This window comes from Oculina patagonica, chromosome 13 (genome assembly GCF_052425735.1).
Source record: "Oculina patagonica isolate OP01 chromosome 13, crgOcupat, whole genome shotgun sequence".
Taxonomy (NCBI): Eukaryota; Metazoa; Cnidaria; class Anthozoa; order Scleractinia; family Oculinidae; genus Oculina; species Oculina patagonica.
In genome coordinates, this window is record NC_135770.1 from 13,688,599 (window position 1) to 13,710,213 (window position 21,615).

General features: G+C 38.6%; 2 protein-coding genes across 2 annotated transcripts; one reads left to right on the forward strand and one right to left on the reverse strand.

Annotated features, from left to right (window-relative positions):
* Nucleotides 1–40: 40 nt before the first annotated feature.
* LOC144635360 (zinc transporter 6-A-like) lies at nucleotides 41–18,338 on the reverse strand. The gene is made up of 16 exons (XM_078494467.1): nucleotides 17,575–18,338; nucleotides 13,793–13,848; nucleotides 13,093–13,179; nucleotides 12,872–12,956; nucleotides 12,223–12,265; nucleotides 11,540–11,605; nucleotides 7,592–7,672; nucleotides 7,027–7,062; nucleotides 6,449–6,543; nucleotides 6,129–6,177; nucleotides 5,848–5,967; nucleotides 5,219–5,321; nucleotides 4,277–4,324; nucleotides 2,376–2,444; nucleotides 2,202–2,246; nucleotides 41–1,876 (listed from the first exon to the last, which is right to left on the reverse strand). Exons 1-16 carry the CDS (start codon nucleotides 17,762–17,764, stop codon nucleotides 1,589–1,591), a joined length of 1,461 nt encoding a protein of 486 aa, XP_078350593.1. The 5' UTR covers nucleotides 17,765–18,338; the 3' UTR covers nucleotides 41–1,588.
* Nucleotides 18,244–21,412, forward strand: LOC144635364 (protein CEBPZOS-like). The gene is made up of 3 exons (XM_078494472.1): nucleotides 18,244–18,470; nucleotides 19,860–19,904; nucleotides 20,424–21,412. The coding sequence occupies exons 1-3, from the start codon at nucleotides 18,317–18,319 to the stop codon at nucleotides 20,495–20,497; spliced, it is 273 nt and encodes a 90-aa protein (XP_078350598.1). The 5' UTR covers nucleotides 18,244–18,316; the 3' UTR covers nucleotides 20,498–21,412.
* Nucleotides 21,413–21,615: the final 203 nt, after the last annotated feature.

The window sequence follows — 21,615 nt, forward strand, 5'->3', positions numbered from 1 at the left end:
AATGGCATATTTACAGGTGACGTAAACAAATACAAGTTGATTGGTTTACTTGATTTTATTGACACTGTCTGTTAAGAAGTTGGGCTTCTCCTCTTTAGAACTAGGTGACCGATATCAGATCAGATGGCATGTGATGTGTTCTGTTCAAATAATTATAAGAGGGAGTAGGAGTCAAATATATTCAAGTATAAGACTGGCTAAAGTTTTTACATTCTTTGAGAAATATTTTACCAGCATGCTAAAGGTATCTTTCTGATTACTTTTCTCTGTTTGCCTTGCCTATCAAACATGCAGTTTCAGTTGTTTATAAATTTAATTTACACTTCTAGTGCCAGGCTTGCTATTTGGACCATAATGTGGGAATTATATTGGCCTTAGTCTTGTTTGTACAACTGAGTACAGCTTGACCCAAAAGTATTTTCTCAGTGTTTCCCTTTCATTTGGTTAATAAGACATTTATTAACTAACAACAAATAACAACTAGGACACTTACAAAGTATTGGACCTCATAAGTTTCCTAATACTGTTAAGGCTGAGAACATTTATGCATGCCAATTGTACCAATCAATAATAAATGTTTTCAATATTTTAACCCTTCAGAATTTAAATCACTCTTTTCCTTTCAAAGCTTTCATCACAGCTTTTTTTGTCATAAGTTTAGTTATGTTTAGTAACAAATCTCATCATTATCAAGGAGAATATCGGCCTCTGTCCCTCTTGCACAAAATGACTGTGTATTGGACTGTGCGCCATGACTCTGAGCTGATATTCACAGCTGGCCTTGTGCTTGGTCAATAAGACTACTGGAAAAGTATTTTCTAAAAACAAGTCTGCTCACTGGAAACAGTTTTGAGATGGAAGAGATACATTTTGAAAAACAAAAATGTGTTCACCATTTTTTAACAATATTGACAACTATTAACCTTAAGGTAGCTCAGGGAGCTCCCAAGAGCTGTGTACATGACATGCTGTGTGCACATACTGACCCCAGCTCACATAGAAAGTGAACAAGCTGACAACACAGCCCAAAGGTCTTCTGCATTTGTACAACACTTTGACAGATGCCACTTGGCTAATTTATGTTGCAGTTAACACTGTACAAATCTTAGTAAAAGGAACTCAGTTTGGTCTGTCAAGATAAGGAAAACAACCTAAATATATGTACAGTAAATTAAATGGACATTTTATGCAACCATTTGGATATTGAGATAAAATACATCATTTCCTTATATCTCACAATAAATATACTAGTCAAGCAACTTAAAGGGCCCTAGTCAGCCTCCGCCATTTTCGATGCCATCGGATTGTGAAAACTGTATGGCGAAGCTAAGTCATTTTCCATTGTTGTAACTTGTGTTACTGGAAGTCTTTAATTTCCTTTTGAAGTTTTACAGTGATCTCTTTTGTTTAAAAATGCTCCACATCAAACCGAAAACCAAAATTCTGGTATGTAAACAAAAACAAAGGCGTGGCTGACTAGGGTCATTTAAGTTCCCCTGAAAAGAAAAGCATGTGAAAACTTTCTGGGGGTCAGTGTTAGGAATTTGCTATCTGCCGTTATTCTATTTATGTGAAATGTCACATTCTGTCATGATGTTTTGTGAGGAGAAATGTTGATGAAAGGACTTGTGTTTTTCTGTGTTGTTGCCCTTTCTGGTTTGGGTCTGTCTTGAGGTGCTCTTGTGCCGGGGGAAGCTTTGTACTGCTGTGGACTGCTGTAAGTCCTTGTCAATGGAGAGCTACCAGGAGAAGCAGACAGGCTGGAAATATTGAGCTTTGTTCCACTTGATGAGCGTATCCAGTCATCCTTAAACACTTGAACTGTTAAGTGAGTCACATGGCTGGATAACTTGTTTGTCACATGGGCTAGTACCATCTACCAAAGAATAAATGATACAAATCAAAATTATGACAAATTTCTTGTCTGTATATCAAAACGAAGAAGAAGGTTCGACCATTTTTCATTTTGATACACGCACAACAGCAATTCATCGACACAATAACTTAAACACAATATTTTTAAACATCAAGTGTTAAAATAGACCAATTTCATGTACTGGTAACCTATACCGGGGTACATTTGCAGATTGTGTATATGCTATTATTATTTCTGGTCACAACAGACTGGTTTACAGGAATGCTCGTACAAGTACAGTGCATAGTAATCTCTGATAAGAACCCAGCACTCAACACATTCGTACCTGCTCACTAGCATCTCTTCTTATTCGCACATGCAGAGAACCAGCCTGCAAAAGATTCATCGCAAATTTAGCAAAGCCTGAAAAAATGGGAAATGTGGAGTAGAGTACAGTGTGCCTGGAGTGTCTGTTAACTCAAGCTGTTTGCTTATGCTTCCTTATTTTGTGTCTTCTTACCATTCGTCCAAATGAAACTGTCCAGAAATGCTCATCTCTAAATTCTAACACTCCATCTAGAGTTGATGCCTGAAAAAATATCAACAAAAGTTTGAAAAAAAAAAACATTGCAGGTAATTAAAGCTCCTCAAAGTTAAATTGAATGTCCTCATTGGCTGTTTTTGCGACTTTTTTTGCTTGTTTACAAGCGAAAATAGGAGAATAGCAGTTATGTGGGGCAAAATTTGGAACATTCTTGTCTACTCTCAAGGGACTTTTTTAATTTCTCAAGGGAATATTTTAATTTCTCAAGGGATTACTTTCCGCTGTGGGTGATCACGCGATCTCGTGGAAAAAACGTGACTTGTCACATTTACAAACGTTATATAACAATGTTAAAAGTGACATGTCAGCTTTCTTATCTCAACGCACGTGTGACTGAAAGGCGATCTATAAAAAGCGTCGCACAAACAATGGATTGCGTAACTAAAACACGAATAAATAGCCACTAGCACTTACATCGTTTAAAAATTACAAACGTCAAGAATAAACCATACCAAAAAACTTGCTCTTTTCAAAGATATTATTGAAGTTAAAACAAATGCAAGAGATGGGGGCTTCTTTTAAGGCTTCTTTTTTAGGCCAAATTTGGTCGCTACAAGCGCCCATTCTATTTCGTCATCAGCCTAGGTCGTTAGGGACGTGACCTCGCGTTGACAGCAATGTTGCATGAATCGGCTTTACATGCGATCGTATCTACGCAGTTCGAGTGGAATTCCAGTCAAAGACAGCAAAATTCCTTCGTATTTCATCTTCAAATATAATTCGATAGCATTCACTGTATATATGGCTTTTGTTTAATCCTTCTTGGAAGCCCACGAAGAAGCTGTCTTGATATCCGACCCTCGCATAGACTGTCCACAGCCCTCTATTTTTCGTGTTTTTCGATCGATGAGCGCTCGGTGAGAACGGCGAGAGACCTGGACGCCAGCACAAAACAGAAGAAGCAAGAGGGTGGGGGGCGGGGAGCGAAAAAACGCCTGACTCGTCCCCAGTCGTCTTCATACAGCACGCGGCAAATATACAGCGGAGGGAGAGATTGCCGCGTGCTATATGAAGACGACTGGGGACGAGTCAGAAAAAACGCAGCTTGAGTGTATCGATTAGTTTACGCAATGTTTTCTCCGACAGTAGTCGGAAATATCCGTATTTTTTCCGAGAGCAATCGTAACGATACGGCCTTGAACACATTGAACAGCGGTCTACCTATAACAATTCAAATATGGCGTCACAAAAACAAAGCGTCGAACGCATATTTTGCTGTTTCATTTTCTAATTTCGCTGCCGTGATCGACTGCCTCGAAAGGTCCTTGCAATTTTAAAGTATAGAATTGTCAGATCTCGGTGAAATTTGCACTGTTTATTTGTGTAATGTTGAGGAATATGTGTATAAATACCCGGCGCGGACGAGCCATTTTTGACAAAATTATATGGCTGCATTTCCTCCGCGAAGATAGGAAATTGTTAAACTAAACTACAAAGCAACCGTAATGATAAGTTCGAAGAACAATGCACAGGATAAACCTTCGACTCATACTTCATGCAAAAAAAGTCGGTATCTCGAAGAGACTTTGATTTATTGCTATCTTGAAAGAGAGATCTTATGGGGAGAACAGGGAGACAAGAATATAAGTAATTTACAACTTCTTTTTGGAAGAGGGCAGCACATTTTTTTTGGTAGTGGGACAGGGAGGGGGCAACAACAAATTGAATAGCAGTTAAGCCCAAAAGGCAGATTAGATTGCCTTCAAATTTAATTTTGAAACCTGCAATTAAAGCAGGTGGCCATAAGTGGGGTTGAACTGTAGAGGAAACCTTTCAAACGTCGATGAACAGCTGGAGAACTGTTTGTGCCATCTTACCTCTCTGAGGCACTTGTCTATCTGGCTCATGATCTCAGTGGGACACGTCTGCAAAAATAAAATTTCCTATCACGTTATCTATCTATTTTTTGGTGTGGTTTAAGTATAGATTATGTGCAAAAATTGGATATGGCTGCAGGATTGTTAAAGATATTTGTATTGCAGTTAAAATAAATAAGATGTCCATCATAATCACTTATATCATCCTATCACATGCAAATTTGGATCCGTTTTTGCTTTCAGGGTGACAAATTTAAACTGTGGATTGCTTTAGAAAATTTGTACAAGCTGAATTTATAGAATTGCATGGCTATCAAATTTCATTTTACTGCTGTAGTGGTTAGCTACACCACTTATCTATCTGCTAAAAATTTAAATATGTCACTCCAGTCTATAACAGTTGCAAATGACTTTCACTAACACTTGTACACTAGTTGATCTTTATTTTGCCAATTTTTTTAAAGGAAAACAAAATCAATCAAACAGATGGAGAAATGAATGAGTCGGGTAATAGGGGCCTTCCAAGGGGGTAGCTGTGTCACAATGTCGCATGATTCTGAGAACCGATGTCGCCTAGCCAACAGCTGTAAATGTCGCTGTCATTTTTCCCCTATTGTGTTGCTGTCGCATTGTGTCACTGTTGCATTTCAGAGCTGTAATGATGTCGCTTGTTGCTGTAAAATGTTCCTGTGTCGCCAGTTTTCAGGGTCATGTCGTTTGCCACTTTTACCCCTTTGAAGGCCTCGTAATACTAACAGGTTCTTTTCACAATGGAAAGAAAGACATTTTGTATTTGTTTTTAAACTACTGTTACCAGCTACCACTTCAGTACATTTCCAACTTAGGTAAAGTAAAAGAATTGGCTGATATTGCAACTGATTTCTCTTTTTTTAAACATCAGAAAACAAGACATACTGTTAATCAACTGGTAGGTTTTGTTACCTGTAGCAGAATCTGGCCGCTGTATATGCTGAGCGGTAACATGGTGGCCCACATCATGACTGCTGTCACTATTGCACAAAAGCTGTCTGCTATGAACGATCCACTGGAAAACAAAACAACAATAACGTTATAACCATACACCAGCAATGTATGCCCTTGACAAGTCTCCTTGTTTGCCAGTTTTGGAAAATTAGTCAGAACACTCGTCAAGGAAAGACTCATCACAAAAGCAATAAAACTTGTCATCCCAACATTTCCATTCGTTACAAGACAGTTAACTGTAATAAAGCTACCAGTGTACTTTGTAAACAGGGGAGCTCAGTGGAAAAGGAACCCTTGATAAAGGTCAGTATGGCAGACAACAATAGACTCAACACTGTCCTGTCTTTACATTCCACCTGGCACTAATCCCTGTCAGGGCCAGGTTACAGCATTGCATGAGGAAATTATATGTATATTTTCTTAATGTTCCAACACAAGTTGAGAATTTATATTCTCCATTACTGAACAGTGTCACTGTGTATAGAAAAGAAAACAATCTCAATTTTGATTTCAGTGTTCATGTACGTCAATTACAATTAATGTTGTATGCTGCACAATGACTTGGAATGAAATAAAGTGACACTTACTTGTAATTAATCAAAGCATCAGTAGTAAGAACTAACGCAGCTCCTGCCATCCCCAACAGAGCTATAGGGTTGAACCTTTGCACCAAAACTTTGCCCAAGAATGGTGCAAACCCACAGATGCTGCAAATATCAAATACCGGTAAGACTTGTAATCACTCAAGAATGACATGCCTGCAGGACCAAACCACTGTACAAATCTCATCATGTTTATCATGATGAGAAGTCACAGTGTATAAACATTTCTATTAATAACTCAGAGCAAAATTATAATTTGTTCTCACCTATGGCCAAAATCATTCACTGCATCCTGTAGCCAATTTGATGATGCAGCTAAAATAGAAACAAAATTAAAAAGCATCAGCATTAGGGGTTAACCGATGATTAGGGTAGTGCAGTGTTAATAATAAATATGGATACCCAGGGGCAGTAAGTGGGGGCGAGGAAAGAGCTTTATGGTTGAAATGAATATTAGTTTTTCTGTCACGAAAACACAAAACATCAGGCCATTTCTGCAAGCTATTGGTCTTGGATCTGCTTCAAAAGCGTAACAACTTTTCACATAAACAAAAGAAAAACCTGGAAGATGGTCTGCCCTGCTTACCTTTTGATACTAGATTAAAAGGCTTGTTTGTGACACCATAAGTCACAAGCAAATGTAAAAATAATCCAACTGCTGTGACTGGAAGAAGGTTATCCCTAACAAAACCACACAAAAAAAAAAACAACTGTTACTTTTATAACTAAAAATCTCTTACTATTTATTCCATCACTGCATCACTAGGTTAACATGAAAGCTTGATAGCAGTGTTTCTGAGGAAGGGGGGGGGGGGAAGTCTCACAAATATTTAATGGATTTCAAGCATGAAGCGAAACTGGAATGTCTTGAGGAGTGGAGGGGGGGTCAAACCAAAAACCTCAATATTTTCTGAAACAACACAATTAAATATAAAGATATAAATTTATTCTTGCAATTGTTATTCTGACAGTGATGTATTTGTAGAAGGGGTGTGGCCTAGCAGTTAGGTCACTGGTTTTAATACAGAGGTCCTTGGTTTGAATACTTCTCCCTGGTGCTAGATGCATTTGTGTTCTGTTGTCTAGAATTTAACTACTCCACTTTGCTAATAGCCAGTAACATTGACAACATTTACAGTACCCTCTTCAAAATATTATACTCACGTAATGACTTCTGGAGGCATTAATAATCTTTCAGTGCTGGAAAATATGAACAATAAATAATTCATGACTGTCAGCAAGACCAGTCAATTAACTCCTGTAAAACTGAAAAGGAAGAGAGAGAGGGACATCTGAAATTCAGGCTAGGTGGTAAAGGGTTTATGAATGACATGATTTGAGAAAAAAAGAAGTGCATGACACATAAAAACAGCTCAAATCTGGTTAGATCTGTGAACTGTCAGTCTAGTATGATGTGTGTGATCTGCTTATTTGAGACTTAGGCTTTTAAAATGTTCAGGAAAATTAAATATGTTACCTACAAGTAAATAAATCAATTATTTATCATTATGGTAGTAAAGCACCAATTTATTGACAAACCAAATGAATCATGAAGCCAAAGACTGGTTTTGTGATTATGCCTTTTATATTTGTCTCACATAATTATTTGTGATCTCGCCTGAGAGATCACATCAGGCTGCTAGGCTATTGAAAGGTAAAATGTTACACAAATTAACTAAGATATTATTCATATCACATGATTCATGATAACAGCTACAGTTATCTTTACCTTTCTTTTACAATAAACAGTCCACCAAACATCACAAGAACAGTGGTGGTAAATACTGCCAACACCTCAAACCTCTCATACCTGTGCCATAAAAATGGAATGAATAAACGTTTTGATGCACAAACAGAGTTCCAAAAAACACTAACAAACCAAGCACACGCAGTACAATTTGAGGTCTTTGAAAAATTAAAAAGTGCATCATTTTGTGATTATTGATACTTGTTTATACACACATCCTTCTGAAAATTTCCATTTCCATAAGATAGAGCGGTTTTCACTTGAGTGTCGAAAGTAAATTGCGTTTGCTTTGGTTTTGCATTACTACGCTTAGTGATTGGCTTAAAAATCTCGCGCCACTTTCTCAGCCAATCAGAACTAAAACCAATCGTGACTCGCTCCCGCATGTTTTCCCGCGCTTCGCACCGGCTACGTGTATTTGCTTCGAGTTTTGATTGGTTCACTGGATTGTCTGTGTCCTTTGTGATTGGCCAGAGTAATTACTTTTATTAGTTTTAATTTTACGACACTCAATTGAAAACTGCTCTAAGCGTGAATTGGTTTTTAGTAAATCCAACCACATTTGGAATTTGTCTTAAGTCCAAATAGAATTCAAAACGGTTTGCTTTGTAACCTTCATTACAACAACTGTCACATTTTGTGCATGCCGATTAGCTCTTGGCTGTGGTCACTTAGAATATAGACCATAAAAATGCTGTTGCAGGTAATGCAACTATACAATTCCAAAACAGTTTGCTTAAGCAATTTTTTTTTGACTACAAATAATGCTGAAGGATAAGTACTGAATGTGGAAGTTTGTGGTCAAAATTGATTAATTTAATTTTTTATTTGATAGAATCTTGGAAAGGATTACATTTCAGAGTTATAGACTCCAATAATAATTGAGTTTATAATTCATACATGTACTTCTTTGTGATAAATAATTATAAATACTTTGTGGTGAAATCAATTTTTTTTTCATATGTGGTCACACTCACTATATATAATATGAATATTTTACACAATTTCTATGGTATATAGAAGTTTTGACCATGGAAAATATGTGAACATTTTGATAAGGGCCGATTCACACTAGCGGACAAGTTTGAAATGTCATGACATTTTGACAAAAGCAAAATTGTCCCGACAAGTCAGAGACATCTTGAAGCAGTACCACGCAGTAAAAAATTCTAAAACAATTCGATGTCTTTACGTGGAATAACAAGTCGTCTCAAGATAACTTTTTCTTTTCTCATTCTGACATTGGGCAAACACTTCGCTTACAAACATGCCTTGCCTATTGCGGAAATATTTTGCAGCTGAATTATGATAGTGAGAGCCACATCATGGTGTTTTCTACAGCAACAACTTTTGAGTGTGTGTTGTTTTTAGTAGTAATTTGGGTCAAACACAATAGCCAATCAACAACGTGTCGGTATCTGGCATAATTGAAGGGCTCGCTGCAAAAAGGGTGGTAGTGATTTTGGCCGAAAACGAACATGGACAAAACAACTCCAAATTTCGCATGTGAGTTTGTTTACGTGTGCTAAACATTGTCCTGCATTTCATTTCGCTGGTCTTTCCTTCGTTTTCGAAAAATAACACATGCAAAAGACAAGGTTTTTGCAGGCGGCGTCTTTAGGTCTTTCCTTTCACAAACGATAAACAAAGGAAACCTTTTGTTCCTCAAAACAATGGAACCAGCTAAAGTTTTGGGGTTACAGGCCTAGCCCTAACGCAAAAGTTATCCCCAAGGCCTGGGGTTGGGGTTAGAGATTCAAGTTAGGGCTACAGCCTTAGCCCTAACGCAAAAGCTTAACCCTAACGCAAAAGCTTAACCCTAGCGAAAAAGCTAAGCTTTAGGGTTAAGCTTTCGACGCTAGGGTTTCATTTCAAATTTAGGGTTAAGGGCCTAACCCTAACGAAAAAGCTTAACCCCAAGGATAAGGGTTAGGGTTAGGGTTAGCGACGTCATTGGCGTTTCAAGTTAAGTTTAGGATCAGAGTCAGCCTTACTACTTAGATCGCGCTTTTCGTGCAGTAAGCTTTCACGCCAGTTTGCTTGGGCTAGCTTTCACTGCAGTCTGCTTGCAGTTAGCTGCTTTTTGTTGTTTCGGGCAAAGACTATTTTAATCTGTTACCATTAGCTGTAATTTGAGGTGAAAGTTAAATAAAGATTGACTGTTGTGATAGACTGATTGATTGAATACGTTTGCTTGTGTCTTCACTTTATACTAGTTTTGCTTTCAGTTAAGTGCCGCTGGCTTGCTCTCACTTCTATCTCCACTCCTCACATCATCACACATCTACAAAATCCCGCGAAAACAAGATAAGCTTCTGAGGTTTTCGCTTGCACGAATCGATTGAATGATTGATTGATGAATATTTAATGAGGCACAGAAAAAATTTTGCAAGGAAAAGTGCCCTGCGAAACATCTAAAGAATTTTTTAAAGTCTAAAACCAGGTCACTTCTCGGCAACTTTGTCGCGGCAGCACCCAAGGGGACACTCCAAAACTCACGCTGACATAGTTCCCGACAAGAGATCTGTGTTTTAGACTTTATTACCGCTTGGCTCCGCTGGCATTTGTCAAACAACTTTCTCTCTCGAGCGCTAAAGAGCACTATTGTACAAAACAAAGGCCGAACATCTCTCATTTCTTCGAGAAATGCTGTGGGACTTACGGGTTTTCAGACTTAATGATGTCCTTCAACCGCCAAGCGGACGCACTCGCTCGAACGAACCAGTAGTTTATTTCTCCAAGAAAGGTGCCATTTTTGTTCTCTGTTCTTGAGCCACTAACATGTGACTTAAGACGTCACAATAGAATAGCGAGTCCCAGTCCCTCGCTGCCACCGCCTGGGAGCAAACGAAATATGACAAACATGGCGGTCAGTTAAGTTGGTTTCTGAAAAGCTGTTTTTACATCCCGGACAACTGTAATAAAGTGCCTCGGGGCAAGATTTTCACACGCGAGGCGTGGAAAAATGTCTAGTGCTGGATTACTGTGGACAATGTAAGTTACAAAATCTTTTTTTTGCATATGTTATTTTTCGAAAAGGAAGGAAAGAACAACGAAATGAAACACAGGACAGTGTTAAGCGCACGTAAACAAATCTGCATGCGAAATTTGGAGCAGTTTTGATAATGTTCATTTCAAGGGAAAATCACTACCGCCCTTTTTGCAGCGAGCCCTTCAATTACAACTGGCATGAGAATGCAGGTTATCATGAATTGTCCTGTCTAGAGCAGGACAACAGCCCCTTTGAAGTTTTGTTCATTTTGACAAAATTTGTTTCAGTCCATAAAAATTGTTCGCACTTGTTTTTGTGATTGTTTGACAAAATGTATCGTGTGTGCAACGAGGACCAATAAATAAATAAATAAAATAAATCAACTTTGTTTTACGAGGGTTGCACATAACAGTCTTTCGACTGACAAACCTGTGGCCCTCGGATTCCCGATCGAATTGGAATTTAGAGGTGTTGATTTTTTGTGGAAGGAGGAAAACCGGAGAACCCGGAGAAAAACCCTCGGAGCAAGGACGAGAACCAACAACAAACTCAACTCACATATGACGCCGGGTCCGGGAATCCAACCCGGGCCACATTGGTGGGAGGCGAGCGCTCTCACCACTGCGCCATCCCCTGCTCCCCAATCATAAGACAACTGCTTCTTTGTTGTCATGAATTGTTGGACAAGTTTTGTATCTCAAAAAACGTATTCACACTTGTTTAAGAGCTGCAACAATTGACACATAAATAATGAAATCTACCAATTGTTACCAAACTTGTCCGCTAGTATGAATTGGCCCTAGTTAGACTTACATTTTATGTAACTTGCATCTCATTTTATACCTCCCAAATGTACATGTAACAGAGATGCCATCATCACATGTACACTGTTTGCCTCATTCAAACTACACAGCATTATGACAAATTATCATTCTTACCCAAAGGAAAACGTTGATGATGGTTTCTGCAGTGACACCCATAGAGATAATAGACAAGTTAAAAGACTGAAAACAAAATCAAAAAGTATATTTAACAATTGAACCTCAACTTACTGACACCAACTATTGGCAAGACACCTCCCAAAAGTAGACACTTAGTCATGGTCCCAGCCACATACAAACACTAAATTTTATGGAGATGCCTCTCATCAAAAGAAACATTTTCTGTTGCCAATCGGGTGTGGTTTTAGGCAGGGTTTGACCTAGCCACAGGGATAATAATTTTTAGCACATGGCATCTGTCAATAGCACAACCTTCCCAGGTGTTTGCCTCACTACCCAGGCCCACATCACACTGAAGAAACACTCAGATGAGCTTGCACCAACTAAAAATTAGTAACAAAATATTGTGTGGTACATGACCAATGATACCAGTCAATTATGCCAAAATAACATAATATAATTATTCATGTTCTCAGTATGGGAATGTAAATAAATAGTAGGCTGATGGCTAGGCTATTCCTTTCATATGAACATGACATAAAGCTTTTCTTTATGATGTTCCCCAATATTAGCCTCTATCGCAAACTAGTTCTATTTCAATACCAAGGATATAAATATAGCCTGTTTTTCTGTGAAAACATTAAAATTTTGTAAAGGATGAACATGTTGGTATATCATACCTTAGTAAATCAAATATTGTCAAGTAGCTAAATGATGTGAGAGCTGAAAAAAACCAAACACACACATGATTAACACAGCTGCATGAATAAAGATTGAATAAAGTAAGGGATCATTCATTTTTTATGCCAGGAGGTGGGCCGGCAAGATTCATTACAGACAAAACCAAAACATGATGACCCCCCCCCCCCAAAAAAAAAAGGAACTAGCCTACTAACAACCAGCGTTTATTTTGCAACAAAAACAAACTAATGTCGAAAACACTAGTGAATGAGAAAGTGATAGTGATGAGGACATCGTTCTTGTGCACCACAGTAGCTCAGTGTCCTCGGAGAGTGAAAAAAATACGGAGGAAACTCCTCTGGTGCCAGTAATATTCCGCCAAACATGATCTGGACACAACATTGCAAGTCATCATTTTTACGAAATCAAGACTGTTTTTTGTATTGACATTAATACTGTCATACACACGATCATAATTGAATAGTTCTAGTACTAGTGTTAATAAGAAAACAGATAGCCCACCTCTTTATCTACAACATTTGCAGGTGACCCCCCTCAATTCTTGCCGGCCCACCCCCTGGCATAAATAATGAATGCTCCCTAAGTCACTGTCAAATAGAAAACAACTTGTGAGTTTCTTTGAATTACCTAAACTATTTGTTGATCCACTGTATATAAAAAGTCCAAAAGTACAAAGTGCATTTACAATGATCAGCCAGAATATTCTCCAACCCTGCAAAATGAATAATCAGGTTTGGATTTTAGATTACACAAAAATTATTAAGCTTGCAATTCTACACAACAGGTCTGCTGTATTTTGCTTATAAGCATAACAACAATAAAACATCCTTCACTGAGTTTGAACTTACCTGCCTCTCAGCAAGGACACTCTGAAGCTCTCTCTTAACTCTTTTCATGACTGGATGGGATCTTTGTGGAAATGGCTTAATAGCACTCTAAATAGTAATAAAAAATTCAATTGACTAAGCCATTATCCAACATCACTTGGTTGCGTAAATCAACACAGTTATTGTGTTGGCATGGAAACCATTTTAACAAGCCCCTCACTTATACATGTTTTTCTGATCAGTTGTATAATATAGGTAAGGTAAGGTAAAGTCTGCATCAAGCCAAGTGGCCCAGTTTCTGTAGCATTAAGCAACTAGGAGTTTTTCTCCTCCTCCTGGATCAGATCCTAGTCCATCACAGGCTGCATCCAGCATTAATTTGCCAGTACCCATATATACACCTGGGTGGAGAGAGGCACTATGAGAGTAAAGTGTCTTACCCAAGAACACAACACAATGACCCTGGTCATGACTTGAACCCAGACCCACTCGATCTGGAGTCCAGCACACCACTACATCTCCCATGTATAATGATTACATCCAAACTCCTTCATGGTAATGATTTTATTTGTTTTAACTTGAAGAATTATTAATGAGTTTGAGACTGAAGTAAATATATTAAGTTTTACCCAGCATAAAGTGATAAAGATCCCAGAAACATGTTGAAAATCAACTGAAACAGCAATAACTAAATAATATAAGACAAGTATTGACTACTTACTGACAATGTCACTCTTTCATCGTCATTCATTGTACCTCTCATTCTTAGACTTTTTGCTGTTAACAGGTGAAAAGATAAGAACTTCAAATGGAACATAAATAGGTACCTAACGTTGCTTATAACTATGTGTAAATGTCGTCGTTCAATTTTACCATTGGTACAATTTGGTAGTATTTCCCTTTACTTGTTCAGTCTGTATGGTAATGGCCGTTTTTATGCTAGAGACAATAAAGTCGTTTAGACGTCTTTAACGTCCAAGACGTAAAAGGCATCTGGTATAAAAACGGGACACATTTAGTAGACGGCTTTTCAGATAAAATAAAAAAGACTGGGTTCCACACTCAGAGGACACTGGACACGAAGACGTTAAAGCCATTAGACATTAAAGGCATCTGTCTTTTTTACTGTTTTTAAACTAGTTAACGGTGTCCCATTATTATACTAGATGGCTTAAATGTCTGAGACGTTAAAGCTGTCCGATAAGAGTGTCATTCAGACGGTCTTATGAAAAGTTGTTAAAGCCATCAGATGTGAAATGCATCTGTCTTATTTACCATTTTTATACTAGACATCATTTAAAGTCGTTTGAGACAGCCTTAACGTCTCAGATGGCTTTAACATCTCTAGCATAAAAAACAGCCAATATAATTATGATATGATGTAATGTATATAAAATGATTCATATATGAACTGCGGATGTCTATGAGAGTGATAAATGATCGTCGCAGTGAATTTCCAATTTAAGCAATTGGAATAAAGAAGCCTGAAAAAAATTACATCATTTCACTCCTCTCACGGGAAAATATGAACTCACAATTGACCTCTCTCCCAATGTGTGGCTTCAATAGCTCAGTTGGTAGAGCATCGCACCGGTATCGCGGAGGTCACGGGTTCGAAACCCGTTGAAGCCCTGAATTTTTTTCAGGCTTCTTTATTCCAATTGCTTAAATTGGAAATTCACTGTGACGATCATTTATCACTCTCATATATGTTGTGGTTTAATTTTATATTTGGTTTAAAATTTTTCAAACCAGTTTGATTTTTATTTTTCATTGTCTTGTTTTCATTATCATAACCTGAAACAAAGGGAAATGAAAATCAAACTGGTTTGAAAAATTTTAAACCAAAGATAAAATTGAACCATAACATATACATCCGCAGTTCATATATGAATCATTTCATATACATTACATCATTTCACTCTTCTCACGGGAAAATATGAACTCACAATTGACCTCGCTCCCAATGTGTGGCTTCAATAGCTCAGTTGGTAGAGCATTGCACCGGTATCGCGGAGGTCACGGGTTCGAATCCCGTTGAAGCCCTGAATTTTTTTCAGGCTTCTTTATTCCAATTGCTTAAATTGGAAATTCACTGCGACGATCATTTATCACTCTCATATACATCCGCAGTTCATATATGAATCATTTCATATACATTACATCATTTCACTCCTCTCACGGGAAAATATGCACTCACAATTGACCTCGCTCCCAATGTGTGGCTTCAATAGCTCAGTTGGTAGAGCATCGCACCGGTATCGCAAAAGTCACAGGTTCGAATCTCGTTGAAGCCCTGAATTTTTTCGGGCTTCTTTATTCCAATTGCTTAAATTGGAAATTCACTGCGACGATCATTTATCACTCTCATATACATCCGCAGTTCATATATGAATCATTTCATATACATTACATCATTTCACTCCTCTCAGGGGAAAATATGAACTCACAATTGACCTCGCTCTCAATGTGTGGCTTCAATAGCTCAGTTGGTAGAGCATCGCACCGGTATCGCGAAAGTCACGGGTTCGAATCCCGTTGAAGCCCTGAATTTTTTTCAGGCTTCTTTATTCCAATTACTTAAATTGGAAATTCACTGCGACGATCATTTATCACTCTCATATACATCCGCAGTTCATATATGAATCATTTCATATACATTACATCATTTCACTCCTCTCACGGGAAAATATGAACTCACAATTGACCTCGCTCCCAATGTGTGGCTCCAATAGCTCAGTTGGTAGAGCATCACACCGGTATCGCGGAGGTCACGGGTTCGAATCCCGTTGAAGCCCTGAATTTTTTTCAGGCTTCTTTATTCCAATTGCTTAAATTGGAAATTCACTGCGACGATCATTTATCACTCTCATATACATCCGCAGTTCATATATGAATCACTTCATATACATTACATCATTTCACTCCTCTCACGGGAAAATATGAACTCACAATTGACCTCGCTCCCAATGTGTGGCTTCAATAGCTCAGTTGGTAGAGCATCGCACCGGTATCGCGAAAGTCACAGGTTCGAATCCCGTTGAAGCCCTGAATTTTTTTCAGGCTTCTTTATTCCAATTGCTTAAATTGGAAATTCACTGCGACGATCATTTATCACTCTCATATACATCCGCAGTTCATATATGAATCATTTCATATACATTACATCAAAATCCAGTTTATGGACATATACTAAGCCAGGAACAGTAGAAAAGCAACATAACCTCTAAAAATGGCTCACATTAACAGGTAAAAACAAATCGCTAAGCATTCAAAGTAGGCACCATCCTTAAATGCTTTGATAGTTCAGCCTAATGGGGAGACTTGGCCGAGGTCCAAACCTTTACCCTTTAATATACCACTTTTTTACAGAAAAATGTAACCACTTCACATACCAATACCTTTAATAGAAAATGGTAACCCTTTCTCATACCTACAGTAGGGATACTGCATCTACTTTAAACACTTTTTACTTGAATAACCCTTGAAATACTCAACCCTCCAAGTTAAGACCATTTTAATCGCCATGGCGACTAAAATCTTGGAGCTGGCGACTAAATTGGAACCGAAGTCGCCAGCCTGTCGACTTAAAATCGAAGGTGTGAGCTTAATTTAGCCCCAGGGGGCAACCCTCCAAGTTTATTTTTTTCCTTAGTAGCCATTTGGCCACCAACTACTCAAGTTTTGGTCGCCAGTGAAACACTTTAGTCACCAAATTAAGCTGATGCTTTCAATCATTCCTCTCAATTTTAGTCGCCAGGCTGGCGACCTTGGTTCAAATTTAGTTGCCAGCTCCAAAATGTTAGTCGCCATGGCGACTAAAATGGTGTTAACTTGGAGGGTTGGGGGGGTACTCAGGAGTTTAAGTGACGGGGATGATCGAAGGATTTTTTGGGGTTGGAAAATTTGGCAAGTATTTTTTTGGGTGACTTGATTTAGATAGGGGATTTTTTTGGGTATTAAAGACGAACTAAAGTGCCTTGGCGCAGCCTTGGCGTATTTATGGTATGATTAATAAACAAAACGAGCATTCTTTGTGTTATATTATTGCCCCTCCTGGCAATTTAGGGGTAATTTGACAAGGGATTTTTTGGGGGTTATTTTTGGTCCAGGAATTTTTTTGGGTAATGTCAAAAGACTAAGGGATTTTTTTGGGTCCTGAGTTTTGCCTCCATTAGATCATCCCCGTCATTTACAAGCCAGAGTACCCCACCCTGGGAATTTAGCGACTAGAATATTTCACTGGCAACCGAACTTGAGCAGCCAGTGGCCAAATGGACACTTATGAAAAATAAACTTGGGGGGTTGATACTTAGATGAATTAACTGTTTGATGGGTCTGTTAAACATATTTTTTGAAAGCCCCTTTTAAATACATAAAAGAATGTTTTTCTACCATTTTCTACACTCTAACCATTTTATAAACCTCCAGCCTTAAAAGGCACCTCTTTCAGGCGAGTGCCCCCTTATTAATATGGTAGACACAGTAGTCTGTGAAGCGTACCTCTTTCTACAGCATTCAACACATCTTGATTCACAACTTGGCTGCTATCTGTTTCTGGAATGTCTATGGCAACTTGTCGAACATCTGACTGCTTTTTAGGGAGATACCTTAATAATCTCTCTGTCCCTATGCTTGGTGCTGATGCTGATGCAGCACTGCTGTATAACTGCTTTTTCTGTGAATTTTCCATTTCCGCTTTATACGGTACTTGCTCAGTCGCTCAGTCAATTGTAAGCTTAAAAATTAGAACTTTTTTAAAAGTAAAAGCCTATACAAAAACATTAACCTTCTTCGTCGTTTTTTTCTGAGAGTAACTAAGGGCCCGCAATCTTAATGACCTTACTGTAGAAAGCAACGGGGCAGGTAAAATAGTTCCCAAATGGTAAAAGCGTTCCCAATCAGCTTTCCCAATCTCAACGCGACGACAAAACGACAGCCATGTTGAATGTTGAGCCTGCGTTTAGACACGTATGTAGAAACCAGTCTTCTTGTGTACGCCCGTGAAACAAACATCACTTCATGTATGCTACGTGCACCGTCTCACAACTGAGCCACAGGCATGCCATGTCGCTCCACGTTTTCCCAATCTCATAGTTGCCCTGATTCTACTGACAATCTGTGCAGTTTTTTCAGAGTAAGAAAAAAATTATCACAGCCTTTTGTACCCAGATTCCACCTGCAGCAGACTGTGTTTTACACCTCGCCTTCACGGGGGTCATATGAGACAGTATATGTAGCATACATGACAGAGATAACCACCACAAGGCCGAAGCGATCGTTTGGCATGAGTACTGCGAAGTCCGTTTGGAAAAGGCTTTTGAAAGCTGCAGTTGTTGGGGAAGTGGTCCTTATTTTAGGATCTTACAGAGTATGGCATAAAATGAACACTGATAGAGGTATGACGATAGCTGCCTTCCGTGTCTTCCATAAGTTTACAGTCAAAATACTCAGCGTGTGCCGCCTAATATTCCGGAATAGATTTGATTAACGTCGAACGGATTACATTATTCGTTTCAAACATTCAAATTCAATTTGAATATTGTAAATATTCCAACCGTAAACATGGAACATGTGAACCTGTCAAAACTAAACCAATTTGATTGGAGGTTCACAAATTCACGTGTTTACGGTTGGATGATTTACAATATTCAAATTGAATTTGAATGTTTGAAACGAATAATGCGATCCGTTTGCCGTTAATCAAAACTATTCCGAAATATTAGGTGGCACGCGCTGAGTATTTTGACTGTAAGTATGCTAAGTTGGCTGGCAAACTATGCATAGTGTTATTCATGCGCTATGATTGCCTCCTTAAACTCAGGATTATTTTCTTCTGTTTACTTCGTGGCATTAAAACAAAAATGGCAGCATGTCCGTTGGCATCAGGGTTGGAAATTAGCGCTCGCCCGCTCGCCCAGGCGAGTGTGAAAACTGTCGGGCGAGTACAAATCACGGATCACTCGCCCGGTTTGGCGAGTACGATTGTCATATCCAGAATATATTATTCAGAATAAGCGAAACTTTTACTTCCCACTTTAAAATAATCTACACTGTCCACAAGCCGATAGCTTACCAACAATTTAAAATCTCAAACAAAGCTGTGTTCGCGTTCATAAACAGACAAAAATGGCTTCCGTTTGGGGCTTGTTACGTGACGGACGTACTTCTACAAAGTAATACCTCTGGTCAAAAATTCACTGGCTCATCCACCGAACCGCGAAACGCAGCAAGATGGCCATTCCTCGCCTCTTTTCCTGTACAATTTCGCTTGCAAACAACAAGAATTTGGAAATACATATCAAATAAAACTGCGTTTCAACTTTTGAAGTAAGTGTGCTTGTGTTTTTATTGTGGAGTAAGGTCTATATTTGACAATTTTTCATTGAAGAAATAGATTGCAGTCTGTTTTGCGATCGACCACCAAAGTGGCACAGTGAGTATCAAAACGTGATTAAAAATTGAAGTTGTATATTTTATTATTCGTAGGGGGAGGGGGCAGACTGGGCAAGTAAAAATTGATCTGGGCGAGTGCAATTTGAAGGTCGCCCGGATGGCGAGTGCTCCGAAATTTTAGTTTCCAACCCTGTGGCATATAAAAGCTCTATGCGCACCCCCCAACCCTTCACCCCGTTCTGGAACTTCATATTTTTCATGACCCTCATCCCCTACAAAGTTAGCCCCCTAGTGGCTCAACGCAACAGTGTTCACAGTTTTGTGGCTACTGCACATCAATGCATGGTCATCTTGCCTCGTCCCTGCCTTACCTTTGAATTGAACTTTTATAGACTACAGGAAATGGATGAATGACAGTTACCCAGTAATTTTGGAAGGTATGTTTATAACAAATGTTACATTTCCACCTTTAAGTGCTACAAGGGCCCAATAAATGAAAATAATAAAAACCTAGTCGGTTTGAAGCACTTTGCCTGCTTTAGAGAAAACAGCTGAAGTGTTAATTCCTTGCATGAAGGTAATCCACCAGCTGCCTGTCGGCATATTTTGCTGAACAAGTTCGCCTCAGTATACAGGCTTGCTCCTTCTGAAAGATTCCAGTTTAACAGATGTTCTGTACCTGACCCCACTGTGGAAGGATGTTTGAGGATTTACCATAACAAGCTTTGTTACCGCAAAGAGAACCATCACAGTCAGAGATTACTACCCTGCAATCAAGCTTAGTTTTCTGTAAAAGTTTTTACACTTTATACCAAAGAGTAAGTAAGCATACACAAAAAAGTGACCTGATGTAGCTGGGAAAATAAATATTATTGGAAAAGGGATGGGAGTGAATATTTGGATAAAATCATAACCCAACACCTATGTTAACTATTGTGTTTTGGTTTTCTCAATAGCTTTCTACAAAACAGCAGAGCTGGGTGGATATAAAGGAGCACGTGAGGCAGATGCAGAGGCATGGGGCAAGTAGTTAATTTGTTGGTAAAGACCTTCCAAGCTCAAACGCATGAACAGCAATTGACCTGTGGACAACTGTTTCCTAAGGAAATGAGAGGAGCATGAAAATCTCTGATGACACCTGCTGATAACCAGTTCCTGATTATTTATGTCAGATTCTGGCTGCTTCTGGTCAGATGTTTCCCAAGTTTGTTGAATTAAGACCACAGAAGATCTACAAAGATTCTACAAGAAGGGTGGAAGATATTTTAATAACCTGTCGTACAATAACTTGTTGAATTCTTGTGCTCTCTGTTCCGTCGAACAAAGGACAAGCCACACAAAGGTTCAACAATCATATTTAATGATAATGATTCGATCTAAAATACAAAATAAATAAAACTACGTTAGCACTAGCTAACAACATAACTTGAACGCATACAACTTGTAGGAAACTAACAAAAACAATGATAAACTGTATACAACTCACTTTTTTTGTTGCCTCTGTACGGGTGTTAACTTTTGTACTGATTTCGTTCTGATTTTGGCTGACCATTAACACTGATCTGTTCACAAGGGGTTAGCAAATAACTTTTAACTGGTTAGCACAGAGTTTGTGATCAACTGAATTCAATAACGGTTAATTACGCTACTTGAGCAAGTTCATACGTGATTGTTTATACGCAACTGTGAGTCGACTGTTAATTTTAAACTAGTGAGCGCACAACATAAACTGCAACAGCGCGCGCATCCAATAACACAACTTTTATCACCGAAACACTCTCTTAAGGGTTGATTAGAGCACAGACTTTGAAAGTGACCTGACCAATAATTATAATGTAATATTTTTAACTTGAAATTCTTTTCTACATGTATTGCAAGGAATTGTTGGAATTGTTGCAATAAATGGATACTGGAAATTTGTGACAAATATATGCCAACTTGGACATTTGAGTCAAGTTCCAATCAAGAATTCGCTTTTAAAGCAGAAAAATTTGCGCACAATCTCTCAATGAATATTCATTGAGAGGGCCATCCAGGCCATTTGAGAGGACCCCTCCCCCCCCCAGGTGCGTACTGGCAAGAAGTGGAATGCAGAGGAAGAAGTTGATAAAGCATTTTGAGGCATCGAGACATTGTAGGTGCAGTTCA